The following is a 13688-nucleotide window of genomic DNA, read 5'->3' on the forward strand; positions in this document are numbered from 1 at the left end:
AAAACATCTATGAAAAATCGCCTATATTAAATTAATGATATAAGATAAAAATTTTCGCTTGTTTGAAAATACTGCTTTAATTGAGATACAGAGCCAAATAATTGAAAACGAGCACATCTTTCAGTCAGCTGACCTGTCTTGTGATAGCAGGCTCGATTGTAAAGATTGACTTGCTATTGTAGACTGGACTTACTTCGATTCGTTTCTCGTTTCGTAAGTTTCTTATTGTCATCTATTTCATTGATTATAGATTATGTTATTTCATCTTAATTAATTATATAGTCAAAGCAATTATAACGATTTCGTACTATATAGAGGAAACCAGAGATTTTTACAAAAAAGACTGGCGCGTATAGTATCGATCGTGCCAGTTTGAATGCGCCATCGTTTTTCGATCACCATAAGAATTTATGCGTTTTATTCGTTGTCTACAATTATACGGAATCATCGATTTCATATATATTTATTCAAAAAATGAGTTAAGCTATTCTATTTCTATGGCAATATCTTGATTGGATTCGACATTACATTAAGCGAGCAGACGTCTCGCGGGCTTAAAGGGCTACGCCTACTTTTTAAATGAACTGCTCACGTGAATTTTATGATGAATGGATATATTAGCTGACATCGACTTTCTCACCGATTTTGACCGTAATTGACTTAGACCGGGTGTAAGAACATTCAATTCAAAATACATTGTCCACGATCGTTATTTTTTTATGTTCGTTTTGTCATATTTTTGTTAGTGTGCAATGAATTGTTAATTAGATGTCAGACTGAAGTGGCATCAATCATAATTATACCTTTCTATTATTCATTAGAATTAAATATTATTCTTTAGGATTGTTTTTATATCAAAACTTACATTTCCCTGGAATGATTAACCATATATATTTTGCATTTTATTGTATTTTTTTTTTACAGAATATAATCAGAAGTGTTAATTTAACTTTTGTTCTATTAAATGTTTCTCTTTGTACATGTACATCATAACTTTTTTTATTTATTTTATAATGTAAATTATTTTCAGCTATTTGTTGGTTTTACTTAAATAACAATTCACAATGACGAGCCAAGGCTTACCCAAAATTAGTAATGAGGAGAGAGAAACCAAATTTGGTTATGTATATGCTGTATCTGGCCCAGGTTAATTTATAATATATTTTTTTTTATTGAATTTATATTTTTGACTTAATAAATAATTTCTTTTTTTATTTTCTTATAGTGGTTACAGCTGAACAAATGTCAGGATCAGCTATGTATGAGTTGGTTAGAGTAGGATATTATGAACTAGTTGGAGAAATAATTCGTTTAGAAGGTGATATGGCTACTATACAGGTATAATATGATTTTTTATATAATTTGAAAGTATATATATTAAGTTATATCATTATTATATTATTATAACATATAGATTTATATATTGGTATAGGTATATGAAGAAACTAGTGGTGTAACTGTGGGTGATCCAGTCTTACGTACTGGAAAGCCATTATCTGTAGAACTTGGACCTGGTATTCTTGGCAGTATCTTTGATGGTATTCAAAGACCATTGAAAGATATCAATGAGCTTACAAATTCTATTTACATCCCAAAGGGTATTAATGTACCAGCATTATCAAGAAGTGCTGCTTGGGAATTTAATCCATCTAATATCAAAAATGGAAGCCACATCACTGGTGGAGATTTGTTTGGTGTAGTCTATGAGAATACATTAGTGAAACATAAAATGATTTTACCTCCAAAAAGTAAAGGAACTGTGACTTATATCGCACCTGCTGGCAATTATACAGTGTCTGTAAGTTATAAATTAATACAAGTTTGATTTAATTATTTTAATTATATATCTGATATATATTTTTTATTTTATAGGATGTTATTCTGGAAACAGAATTTGATGGCGAGAGGCACAAATATACTATGCTTCAGGTAGATAAATAATTTTTCCTTTAATATTATTATTATTCATATAATAATATGGTTTTGTATATATAGGTATGGCCTGTAAGACAACCTCGTCCAGTCACTGAAAAATTACCAGCTAATCATCCTTTACTTACTGGTCAACGAGTATTAGATTCACTTTTTCCGTAAGAATTTATTTTATTTATATATTTATATACATTTATATATTATAATATATTATAATTTTTTTTATATATTAATATATATATATATATAATATAAGAGATATTTATAATATTAAAATTATAGATGCGTTCAAGGTGGTACTACAGCCATTCCTGGTGCTTTCGGTTGTGGCAAAACTGTAATTTCTCAAGCTTTATCAAAATATTCAAATTCTGATGTTATTATTTATGTTGGTTGTGGAGAACGTGGTAATGAAATGTCTGAAGTATTGCGTGATTTTCCTAAATTAACAGTGGAAATTGATGGTATTACTGAATCTATCATGAAGCGTACAGCTTTGGTTGCTAATACTTCAAATATGCCTGTAGCAGCTCGTGAAGCATCTATTTACACAGGTAGATATAATTAATAAAAAAAAAAGCAATATAATTACGATATGATATATTTCATTTTTAAAATTCGATTATATATGTATTCATGATTGTATATTATAGGCATTACTCTATCAGAATACTTCAGAGATATGGGTTATAATGTATCTATGATGGCTGATTCAACATCTCGTTGGGCAGAAGCACTTCGTGAAATTTCTGGTCGATTAGCTGAAATGCCTGCTGATTCTGGATATCCCGCTTATCTTGGGGCTCGTTTAGCTAGCTTCTATGAACGTGCAGGAAGGTAATTTTAATTTTCATTTACTGCATATGGATATATATTAATTGGTTATATTATTGAAAACATTATATATTGTTTACAGAGTGAAATGTTTAGGTAATCCCGATCGAGAAGGTTCCGTCAGTATTGTAGGTGCTGTATCACCACCAGGTGGTGATTTCTCTGATCCTGTTACCAGTGCAACCTTGGGTATTGTACAGGTATTAATTGAATTAATATTTATTTTTGTCTTATATTATTATTTTCTCTATCCATCTGTTTTTTTCTCAATCTGTTTAGGTGTTCTGGGGTCTTGATAAAAAACTTGCACAACGTAAACACTTTCCATCAATTAATTGGCTTATTTCATACAGTAAATATCTTCGAGCTTTAGACGATTTCTACGACAAAAATTTTGCAGAATTCGTTCCTTTGAGAACGAAAGTAAAAGAAATCTTACAAGAGGAAGAAGATTTATCAGAAATTGTACAATTAGTCGGTAAAGCTTCTCTTGCGGAAACGGATAAAATTACTTTAGAAGTTGCGAAACTCTTAAAAGATGATTTTTTGCAACAGAACAGGTATAAATTATTTTTTCACTATGATTATCTTTGGTCATATATATCAATTTCTATTTTTATTGTTATTTATTTATTATACAGTTATTCGCCATATGATCGTTTTTGTCCATTTTATAAAACTGTTGGAATGTTACGAAACATGATCGCATTTTATGATATGGCAAGACATGCAGTTGAATCTACGGCACAATCAGATAATAAAATAACATGGAATGTTATTAAGGATAGCATGTATAATATTCTTTATCAATTAAGTTCTATGAAATTCAAGGTAAATATTATCTTTAAAATAATTTTATTTCTTCATTTTAAAATCTATAATGTAAATTATGTTTTTTTTTTTTGTTTTAGGATCCAGTACAAGACGGTGAAGCAAAAATCAGAGCTGATTTTGATCAATTACATGAAGATATTCAACAGGCATTTAGAAATTTAGAAGATTAATTTTCAAACATTTATATAAATTAAGTTCTCTATGTTCAGGAATCTTATGCTGGTCATTTAAGGATGTCCTGGATTTACTGGAGTAAAATATAAACATTTGTAATTATATATTACACATTACAGTTATATTAATTTTCAAGAATTATTAAAAAATTGTATATAAAAAAAATTACAAATATAAAATCTATAAATTATGTGTATAAACCTAATGTTTAAACAAAAAAATTATTCGTGATGTTAAGTCAATATATATAATAAAATTATAGGACATCCTTAAATGTATTTCCGATTTCAGCAAACATTTATATATTAAGTACTATAATGAGTTAATTCATATATGGAATGAATCTATATGTAATTATTTTAAATTGTTGGGATAAATGATGCGATGTCTGGCGAATTAAGCTTCCGATTATTTTATTTTCCGCGAATGGAATTCAATCATGGAAAAATCTGTTTATATAGATAAATAGATTCCTTTTTATGAAGAAATTTTTGTATGTATGCAAAGTTAAAGTAAAAATATCGTAAGAAGCTTCCCATTCATCCATACATTGTTATTCTCTTGAAAAGAAGAAAATAATTGCTTTTTACTTTCTTGTAGCATGGGCTGATGTGGTAGCTTTTTACAAAGGAATGGAATTAAAGAGTATTAAATATTGTATTATAATAGTGTATTATGTAAACGTGTTAAGTGACGAATATAAACGTTACATAAAAGTAGATGTTATTTTAAACGTTGAAATATGGTCTAAAAGTTTAAAAAAAAAGTGTCAAAGTGTTAAAACTATTAAAATGCAAGATCTTTTATCGTTAAAAAAAACAGTGTTCCAATAACTTCGACATTTCCATTGTATCATATGTAAAAAACGAATAAATATTACGCATAAAAAGATCAAACTTTATTTAAAATTGTTAATGGTTAAATAAAAATACTGATATTTCGATAAATTTCATTTTAATAATAATAATTAATAATAATAATAATAATAATATAATATAACAATAACCTTCGCGGTATGTACATCAACGATATATTACAAATCAATATTTAATTTTTTTAATTATTCCAACGCGTTTTCATAGCGTTTAGAATCATGGGTTGAAAAAAATATGTTTATTGCTATATGTGTTCGTATATGCATATGTACACACACATGTATATATACATATATAAATATATATACACATTTATACGTGTACGATTAATCTATTTTACATTCTCAGTTCCTAGATTATTTTTTTTTTTTTACGAAATATGCATTCTATACTTCTGAAAACAGTATTAAAAATAAAAAATATTTGATAATGATATTTGTAAAGATTCAGTCGTCATACTTTGCATCATAATTGTACTGTAATAAACTGTTTTGTCTATTTTCCTTTTTTTTAAATTAAGTTTAATTAGTTTATTTAAAATTGCACATCCGAAAAATTCAAATCAATGTTTAATATTCACAGCCTTGGCTCGTTCAAGATACACGAGGTAATTCGATCCAACGCACTCATGCATACATAAAAATAAAATTTTTTTTCATAAGTTTTATGCAACGAACGAATAGATGCAACTTCATTGACATCATTCGATAATTATAAATTGTCACCCATAATGTATTCATGAATATATTAAGATTATAACATTTCAATATTTGATCAAATTATTTAATCCAAAAACAAATATAATTTGGTGTAAAACAAATGATGCTATATTCACATCACGTTATTTAAAAATCTAAAGTAGCGTAAAGATATACAAAGTTATGACGGTAATTATGACCATACCATTAGGATCGATATTTCAAAGAATTTGTGTAATAGTGTAATGAAATTTGTTTGATTCCCATGAAAGAGGAAATATTTTTTTTAATCATCGATCAGGTCATATATCCTAATATTTACAAAAAAAAGCAATATATTATAAACTAACAACTTTAAGGATTCAAACATCAACGTTCGTTCCTGTAGAGGGCGAGATTTGTGATCTCAGTTGAAGATTCTCACGTTTCAATTGTGCAACGAGTTGTTTCAAAGCAGTTATTTCTTGTCGTAGTTTTTCGTTATCACGTAAACATTGACCCAATCCCTGATTGGCTGCTCTTAATTCTGTTATATATTCACAGGCTTTTGACAAAATTCCTCCTTTACTCTGCACAAGAAATCCATAAAATATTACTATCTTTATATATGTATTTTTATAACTCTAATATCTTACTTTATTACCTGAGTTTCATAATTTGCCTTTCCTTCACCACTACCACTACCACTTCCATTTGCAGCTGCATTGCACTCAGGAATAATTTTTCCCAATTTTGCAATCCAATTATTTATTTTGTCTCTTCGTCGACGTTCAACTTCATTATGAGTAGCTCTTCTTCTATCATCTCTCTAAAATATTACATATCAGTCAAAAGAAATTTCAAAATTTTTTTAAAAAATAAACAAAACATTTACCTTCTTTAATACAGTAGTACAATTCCTTGGTGTTTCTATTTGTAAAGTAGTGGTTCTAGGAACCAATGATCTAGAAGTTTGTGCAGTCGTGAAAACATCATTGGCATTTCCAATAACATAAAACTGGCCATTTAATGGGGATGTCAGGACCTGTACAGTGTTATTTCCTGGTTGGGTGACTGGCAATTCTATTTCATTGCCAGCAGTAGTTCCATTTACTTGAACTACTCTATATGCAAGTGCTTCTTGATAACGCATTCCATCTTCTGCAACAGTTTCTCCTACAAAAAATTCATATTTCAAATTATATATTTATAATAATTAGTAAATATAATTAACTTTCAATCATATGTAAATTAACAATTTTTGAAAAACATATATTTCTAAATGTTCATGATAAAAATATATTTACCTTCACAGTCTACGATTTCCGCTTCTTCAATAACAATTCCTGTGCCACCGTCATCCTTTGCGTTAACAGTACTGTAAAACAAACATAAGTACATTGAAGAATGGATATGTAAATTATCTTTAGAGTTACGTCTATGCCTATTACTTCCACGACCGTTGTCCTAAGTCTTGTAAGTGCGCACTGTGCACTACGTGATGACCTTGAGGAGACCTCGAGCGAAACAGGAGGGATAGGTGTTCGCATTATCAGCCAGTCGATATTTAACATAAACACTACCTGACATCCTGTTGTTCGAGATGCTGCTCCAAAATATCCATTTTTTTTTCTACCAAAAACGTTTGAATTTGTCAAAATTCACGTGAGCTGGTCACGGGACACGGCAACGAGGTCATGTGGTGCACAAGATGGCGATTTCTGATTACTACGCCACCTTACATCATATGAATTTACAATTTAAAATTTATCAAATATACCGATTATTGGTAATTAAAATTATCTACTTTATCATTTTATAGATAAAATTTTTTTTTGTTTTGTAATATCAAAAATAAAGTTTTTTAAATAGAATAGTATATTTTAACTAATATTTAATATAAAAAATTATAAGACTTTTAAATAATATTAAGGAAATTAGATTAAAAAATAAAATAAAAATAAACATTTAATGAAAACTTTCTTTGTCGTACTTGTTATAACAAAACAAAATCTATAAAAACAAAAACTTAACCTATACACATTAACATCATCTAATATTGTCTCAAAAAAAAATATATAAGCATATATTGGAAATAGAGGATTTAAAATAATTGCATAATATTTCAAAATTTATGGTAAAAATTAATAAAATGGAAAAATATATGAAATTTTATTTTTACTTGAAATAATTATATCAAATAATTAATTTCTAAAAAAAAAAAAATAAATCAAATATTAAAAAGAAAATTTGAGAATTTATTTATTTATTCATAAGTATGATCACAATAAATATGAATAATAAGTTTTCTATTGAAATTTATAGTTAAAATTATTTATTAAACTAAATATTCTTAATGAACAATTAAAATATATTTACATTTTATATATTTTTATATACAAAGTATTAAAATATTCATTAACATAGTAGGTTTTTAGAAATCATAAAACAAATAAAAGTATTGATATACAAAAATGTCCATTAAAAATTATTTATTAAATTATAAACAATTTTTGTATTAGATAAAGTAAAACGGAGATAGAAAAATGGCAATATGACGAAAATAAAATTGCTTGATCTACCTGTCTCGCTTTATCTTATCTACAACACAAATTTCAATTCCTTGTAACTTAATAAATAAACCGCAAAACTGATATTCTTGTACTTACTTATATATATCAGCTTTATATTTGTTTTGGTTTTTAAAATCAACTCTCCAAAGATGAATTTCAATATTAACGGATTATATTATATTATATTAACACCTTTATATACAATTATCTTTTTATATATAAAATTAAAAAATTCCTGATAACATTTAAATGATAAAAAATAAAGATTTTATTATATTACATTAAATTGAAGCTAAATTTAAATAAAGAAAGTAGTTTCGTTTTACATTTTTAGAACATATTTGAAAATTTGAAAGTCATTCCAAAGATCAGAGTAAATACGAATGGCAGGAACTGCAACGGATCCTGCAATAGTTTGATTGGTCAATGAAATACAGTTCATCATGGAGTACGTCGGTACGTGCTAACTTGACGATTTTCGTGTTTTTATTAATAATTTTTATTCAATAAATATCTTTCATCATTGTTTTTTATATTTGTTTTTAATTATTTTAAGTATAATTAATATCTACTTTCCGAAAAAATTATATTATAAAATATTACAGTGAGCAATTGTATATATTGAATTAGTTTCGTGAAAATAATCATTATTTTCATAGAATTTTTTATAAATTTAGTTTTAAATCGTTTAAAAAATATAATATTTTACATTTATTAATTTTATTAATAATTTGTGTTTTTCCTGTTTTTTCATTAATATGTGTCATTCTAAACATAACCTTCTTATTCATAAAATTTTTTCTTTTATAATTTACACGATTTTTGAATTTCTATTTTTTTTTATAATTTATTAATTATTTTTATTAAAAATAATTATATTCTTATTTATATGAAATTATATTATATTTGATATAATAATGTAAATATATATTTGAAATACATTAAATTTTTCATATTTTATAGATGCTGCAAAAAGTGAAAGCAACGACAACTCTTGTAACTCAACTTCTTATACTGAATTAGTATCAAACACAAATTCTAATGAAAATTTATTGATAGAAACAAAAGATTCATCATCAAAATATGAAATTCAAGATATACAAAAAACAGATAGTAATATTGCAACTACCTCGCAAGATCCACCCCAAGAGAATATAGACTTCAAAGTAATTTATAATAAACAAAGGATTAATGTAAATTTTCCACTTGATGGTACAGTGGCAGAATTAAAGGCTCATCTTCAAAACATCATATCTGTGCCTCAAGCTATGCAAAAAGTTATGATTAAAGGATTAGCCAAAGATGAACAAACATTAAGAAGTTTGGGTGTCACAAAAGGTAATTTTTATAATATGATAAAATTTTATTCTTAAAAAATTAATTTAAAAAATTGATTTTTAATATATATTTTTTATTATAATAATAATTTTAAGGTGCCAAAGTTATGGTAGTAGGATCAAAATTAGATGATGTATTAGCCATTTCAATTCCAACAAAGCAGGATTTATCAGATGAAGCGGCTTCCACTACAAATAAGGAACCTTTATCTCAACAGAAAATGCATAGGAAAGTATTAGATAAAGGTATGCCAGATGATGTGATGCCTGGTATATTAGATAGTAAGGTAAGATTTATTTATATTAATTAAAATAATAATTTTTATGTCTATATTATTAAATTAATTATTAGTATTATATTATATTAATTTAATTATTTTTAATTCTAGGAACCACTACCAGAATTTCCATTGGCTGGCATGTTAAATAAATCTGGTGGTAAAGTTAGATTAACATTTAAATTGGAACAAGATCAACTTTGGATTGGTACAAAAGAAAGAACAGATAAAATACCTATGAATTCCATAAAAGGTGTACACAGTGAACCAATACATGATCATCCAGAATATCATATTATGGTCTGTCAATTTCATAATTTCAGAATTACATTATATAAATTATTCTATCTACTTGAAATATTAAGCTTGAGTTTTATAATATTTTATTAGTTTCTGAAATATTAATAAAAGCAAATGATTTACATAAATATTTTTTTAAATTTTAGGCTATACAACTAGGCACGACTGAGGCTTCGAGATATTGGATATATTGGGTTCCTGCGCAATATATATCGGCTATAAAAGATGCTATTCTTGGCAAGTGGTGCTACTTCTGATCAAATATTGAAGGAAATTTCTGTCTTTTCAAAAACAAAGCGTAATCAGGTGTAAGCATTGATACAAACACGACTGTACTAGTCACACATTTTTAACAGTAAGTAACTTATTTTGCGTTGGATAATAATTGATATGTTCTAATAAAAATATTCTATTAAGGAAATTTTCTTAGATAATTTTTAATTTTGTTAAAAATAATGGTAAAATTATTTTATAGAAATTGACTTGTATTTAAATATACTTTAAAATCGTAATTTCTTAAAAAAATGTTTATATGATATTGTGATTTTTCGATTTATTAACATTTTTTAATATATTGAATTGATACTGTAACTGTAACTTTTCTCTCTTGATTTCTCTGAATCATATGTAAGATTTGTAAATATAATAAGTTTTTTTAAGTTTTAAAAAAAATATGTTTATATTTAAAAAAACATTTTATTATATTAGGGAAAAAAAATTATCATTTTAACGAACAAAGGTTTTTTGATTCTTACAAAAATATATTTATATTAAAAAAAATGTTTTATTATTTTAAGAAAAAAAAGAATTGTCATTTAAAAGACCAGATAAAAGCATTTCATCTTTTTTGTTTATTTAAATAGGAAAACTTAAATTTTAAAAATAAAAGTGAAATATTTGTAAAATTACATTTATAGGAGGAAGTGAAGAAAGAAGTTATGATGTTGCATTTACAATCTTTTGAAGTTCGTCGAGAAATAATTCAACTTTTACTATATTTAACAATATTAAATATAATATATAGATTAAAATTATAATAATTTAAATATTCAAAAAAATGAATTGTTTCATATTTTTATAAATTTATTTTCTTAAATGTTACATTAAAGACAAAATTGTTGCAAATTAATTTGACTTAATTAAAAAACAATTAAAGAGTACGAATTATAAATAGCATTCATCAAATTGCAATAAATTAAGTTATCAAGAAATATAGTCCGCATTTTATATGAATAAAAAATGTAATAATAGGAATGTTCGATTAAAAAACAACGAATTTGTCAAAATATAATTGCACACGTCTTGATATTGGCCTACATATAAGACAAAAAATTGTCTAAGAGAATATGAATTATGTCAAAATTTTATTATATTCTAAAATTCAAGTGGACTGTATATCTCGACGAGCGTAAATTATTACATTAGTATTATAACTGCTGTAAATTAGGTTTTATACTGTATAACATGTACAACTGAAAAAATGAGAATTTGGAAACAACAAATCAAACTTGTATTTATTATAATATCTATATGGAATTCATAACTATTTGCACATTTGAAAAATTCAATGTCCATTTAAAATAAGACTTGTACATCATGTTGTGTGATTTGATAAAAAATAAACAATTTTAAGTCTTCTTTATTGTTTTTTTTTTTTCATTTACTTATATACTTAGTTCAATTAAAACAAATATTTATTATTAAGTTTATATATTAAAATATTTTTTAATTTAAATAATTTTTGTAAACAAAATATGTAATTTCAGAAATATTAAGTATTGAATTTATTATTTAATTAAATAATGTAATTAAAGAATATTTAAATCTTTATATTTATCCAATAGATATGTGAATAAGAAATTTTCTATTAAATTTTTAAATTATTCAAAGCTAACTAAATTCGTACGTTTTATTGAATTTCATTTATTAATATAAATGAATGTAAGAATTATTTAAATCCTTGAATCAGAATTAATTATAAACTTTCACATTCTTGTGAAATGTTTTACTTAAACCGTTCAAGGTTTAAAACAATATTTGTATGTGTTACACAAATGATGTTCTATGTGTAAGATAATGTATATATAGTATGTATACTTTGTGGCAATCTCTTTTTATGTCATTAATATTATTTAAATCAATGTCATTTTTTTATTTCTCTTCGAATGTTTTCATATTTCGTATATGTAGATAATAAAATCCATGTCAATTTGTTATTATTAATATGAATATATTTCTAACCAACATATAATAAACATTTTCCATATAATCGAATGTTTTCTCTATAGCATAAATTTTAATGCTAATAATATTAATAAATGAAATGTGATTATATGATTAAACAAAGTGTGAAAAAAAAATTAATTTTAAGAAAATGTGTTGAAAAGCAATTGTTACCTGTTGATTATTGATAACAAGATTAATTTTTTTATTAATTTGAAATATATAAGTAAGATATAAATGAACAAATCAGCAATAAAATACCACGGAAATTGATAATAGAAAAAAAAAATATAAAATATTTTTTTTTCTCTCTTTTTCTTTATTTTTCTCAATAATTATTTAAATTTATATTAAATGCTGAATACTTATTGAGATTGTTATAATGGAAGAAAGTAATAATACCTTAGAAGATATACAAAAAGCATTTATAGCTTTAACTGAGAGTTTTTTGGAACAAGGTGCATCATTAGCAGAGCTTAAATCTGCAAGTGTAAAAAATAATGCAAAATATAAGAAAAACTATATCTCAGATTATATTTGTTTTAAAAAAATTTTCTTTACCTTTTTTATATCAATATTTTTAAGCATATTTTTTAAATATTTATATTTTGATATAATAAAAAGTATTCGAGGAACTAGATGTTTAATACCAAATAATTATTTGATATGGGAATTTACAAGACCAATTTCAAATTGTGATTATTGTCGGGATGTTACTTCAGCATTGATCTTATCAAATTTAACAAGAGAAGAATTCAAACAATATGCTTATTCTTCTATACCTATGATAATAAAACATGCTGCAAGTAATTGGCCAGCTTCAAAAGTATTTAGCTGGAAATTTTTTAAAAACTTATATGAGAATATTGATGGTGCTTATGATTCAGTAGATGAATGTCAGTTCTTACATTTTAAAAGTAATTTTACTAATTTACGTGATGTTTTTGCTATGAATGAAGAAAGAGCTATGCAACTTAATGGTAAAGATCCTTGGTATGTTGGTTGGAAAAATTGTCACCTTCAGATTTTAGATGTCATGAAACAATATTACAATCTTCCTCATTTTTTACCAGAGGATGCAGAGGTTCCTTATTCCAATTATGTTTTTTTAGGATATGAAGAAGGTGCTATTATGCATGTATGTATAATAACAATAATTTTGTGGATTTATTTTTCAATTATTTTTTAATTATAGATTTTGATTTATTTTTACAGTTAGATTATATATCGCGTTTAATGTGGCAAGGGCAAATTATAGGTAATAAAACATGGAGTGTTGCTCCAACTCCAGAATGTGATAATGTTTGTACTCGTTTTAATTTTACTGTTTATGCTGGAGATATTATCTTGTTAGATACGAGAATTTGGTATCATAGCACTTATGTTATAGGAAAAAATTTTAGCTTGACAATCACTTCTGAATATGGATAAATCTTTATGTATTACAAAATACATTTTACAAACTATATAAATATATCTTCTAGTTAAAAATTCTTATATTGTAAAATTAAAAAATTTTAAATGTGTCTTATTAAATTGTTCAATTATATATTAATATTTAACTGAATATTTGTAAAGTTTTTATATACATAAAAACTTTAATATTATGAGACATTTAAATTATTAAATTGTTATTACATTATTTATATAT

At 25.0% G+C, this 13688-nt stretch overlaps 4 protein-coding genes across 8 annotated transcripts; 3 read left to right on the plus strand and 1 right to left on the minus strand.

Moving 5' to 3' along the window:
- The first annotated feature begins 53 nt into the window (after window positions 1–53).
- Window positions 54–4670, plus strand: LOC108000577 (V-type proton ATPase catalytic subunit A). 3 transcript variants are annotated; one of them, XM_062079641.1, is made up of 13 exons: window positions 123–213; window positions 316–671; window positions 1031–1146; window positions 1226–1338; window positions 1433–1798; window positions 1873–1929; window positions 1996–2090; window positions 2215–2486; window positions 2586–2769; window positions 2849–2966; window positions 3046–3326; window positions 3408–3597; window positions 3678–4670. In XM_062079641.1, exons 3-13 carry the CDS (start codon window positions 1065–1067, stop codon window positions 3768–3770), a joined length of 1851 nt encoding a protein of 616 aa, XP_061935625.1. In that variant the 5' UTR covers window positions 123–213; window positions 316–671; window positions 1031–1064; the 3' UTR covers window positions 3771–4670. The 3 variants fall into 3 exon arrangements, with proteins under 3 accessions (XP_016916486.1, XP_061935624.1, XP_061935625.1); XM_017060997.3 differs by lacking the exon at window positions 316–671 and having other exon boundaries at window positions 54–213; XM_062079640.1 differs by lacking the exon at window positions 316–671 and having other exon boundaries at window positions 54–213; window positions 3408–4670.
- Window positions 4671–4711: 41 nt separating this feature from the next.
- On the minus strand, window positions 4712–7067 carry LOC108000579 (upstream stimulatory factor 1). Of its 2 annotated transcripts, none has more exons than XM_017060999.3 (5): window positions 6910–7067; window positions 6634–6704; window positions 6222–6502; window positions 5991–6155; window positions 4712–5916 (listed from the first exon to the last, which is right to left on the minus strand). In XM_017060999.3, exons 1-5 carry the CDS (start codon window positions 6948–6950, stop codon window positions 5710–5712), a joined length of 765 nt encoding a protein of 254 aa, XP_016916488.1. In that variant the 5' UTR covers window positions 6951–7067; the 3' UTR covers window positions 4712–5709. The 2 variants fall into 2 exon arrangements, with proteins under 2 accessions (XP_016916488.1, XP_016916489.1); XM_017061000.3 differs by having other exon boundaries at window positions 6778–7045.
- A 1149-nt stretch (window positions 7068–8216) lies between these two features.
- Window positions 8217–11451, plus strand: LOC108000578 (ubiquitin domain-containing protein UBFD1). 2 transcript variants are annotated; one of them, XR_001766579.3, is made up of 6 exons: window positions 8217–8355; window positions 8863–9237; window positions 9333–9523; window positions 9626–9814; window positions 9961–10169; window positions 10732–11451. XR_001766579.3 is itself a non-coding variant. In XM_017060998.3 (5 exons), exons 1-5 carry the CDS (start codon window positions 8343–8345, stop codon window positions 10069–10071), a joined length of 879 nt encoding a protein of 292 aa, XP_016916487.1. In that variant the 5' UTR covers window positions 8217–8342; the 3' UTR covers window positions 10072–11451. The 2 variants fall into 2 exon arrangements, 1 of the variants encoding a protein (XP_016916487.1); XM_017060998.3 differs by having other exon boundaries at window positions 9961–11451.
- An 801-nt stretch (window positions 11452–12252) lies between these two features.
- On the plus strand, window positions 12253–13647 carry LOC108000542 (uncharacterized). The gene is made up of 2 exons (XM_017060929.3): window positions 12253–13175; window positions 13253–13647. Exons 1-2 carry the CDS (start codon window positions 12420–12422, stop codon window positions 13466–13468), a joined length of 972 nt encoding a protein of 323 aa, XP_016916418.1. The 5' UTR covers window positions 12253–12419; the 3' UTR covers window positions 13469–13647.
- The last annotated feature ends 41 nt before the right edge of the window (window positions 13648–13688 follow it).

Source organism: Apis cerana, linkage group LG9, assembly GCF_029169275.1.
Source record: "Apis cerana isolate GH-2021 linkage group LG9, AcerK_1.0, whole genome shotgun sequence".
Classification (NCBI taxonomy): Eukaryota; Metazoa; Arthropoda; class Insecta; order Hymenoptera; family Apidae; genus Apis; species Apis cerana.

What these genes read in the sequence shown, in the direction of transcription:
- LOC108000577 (XM_062079640.1), top strand. Translation starts at nt 1,065, where the DNA reads ATGACGAGCCAAGGCTTACCCAAAATTAGTAATGAGGAGAGAGAAACC. An exon ending in GTGATATGGCTACTATACAG is followed by an intron (nt 1,339 to 1,432) that starts GTATAATATGAT and finishes ATATTGGTATAG; the next exon opens with GTATATGAAGAAACTAGTGG. An exon ending in GTATTAGATTCACTTTTTCC is followed by an intron (nt 2,091 to 2,214) that starts GTAAGAATTTAT and finishes TTAAAATTATAG; the next exon opens with ATGCGTTCAAGGTGGTACTA.
- LOC108000578 (XM_017060998.3), top strand. An exon ending in CTGGTATATTAGATAGTAAG is followed by an intron (nt 9,524 to 9,625) that starts GTAAGATTTATT and finishes TTTTAATTCTAG; the next exon opens with GAACCACTACCAGAATTTCC. An exon ending in ATCCAGAATATCATATTATG is followed by an intron (nt 9,815 to 9,960) that starts GTCTGTCAATTT and finishes TTTAAATTTTAG; the next exon opens with GCTATACAACTAGGCACGAC.
- LOC108000542 (XM_017060929.3), top strand. Translation starts at nt 12,420, where the DNA reads ATGGAAGAAAGTAATAATACCTTAGAAGATATACAAAAAGCATTTATA. An exon ending in AAGAAGGTGCTATTATGCAT is followed by an intron (nt 13,176 to 13,252) that starts GTATGTATAATA and finishes TTATTTTTACAG; the next exon opens with TTAGATTATATATCGCGTTT.
- LOC108000579 (XM_017060999.3), bottom strand. Translation starts at nt 6,950, where the DNA reads ATGGATATTTTGGAGCAGCATCTCGAACAACAGGATGTCAG. An exon ending in GGAAATCGTAGACTGTGAAG is followed by an intron (nt 6,503 to 6,633) that starts GTAAATATATTT and finishes AATTTTTTGTAG; the next exon opens with GAGAAACTGTTGCAGAAGAT. An exon ending in AGGCAAATTATGAAACTCAG is followed by an intron (nt 5,917 to 5,990) that starts GTAATAAAGTAA and finishes TTTCTTGTGCAG; the next exon opens with AGTAAAGGAGGAATTTTGTC.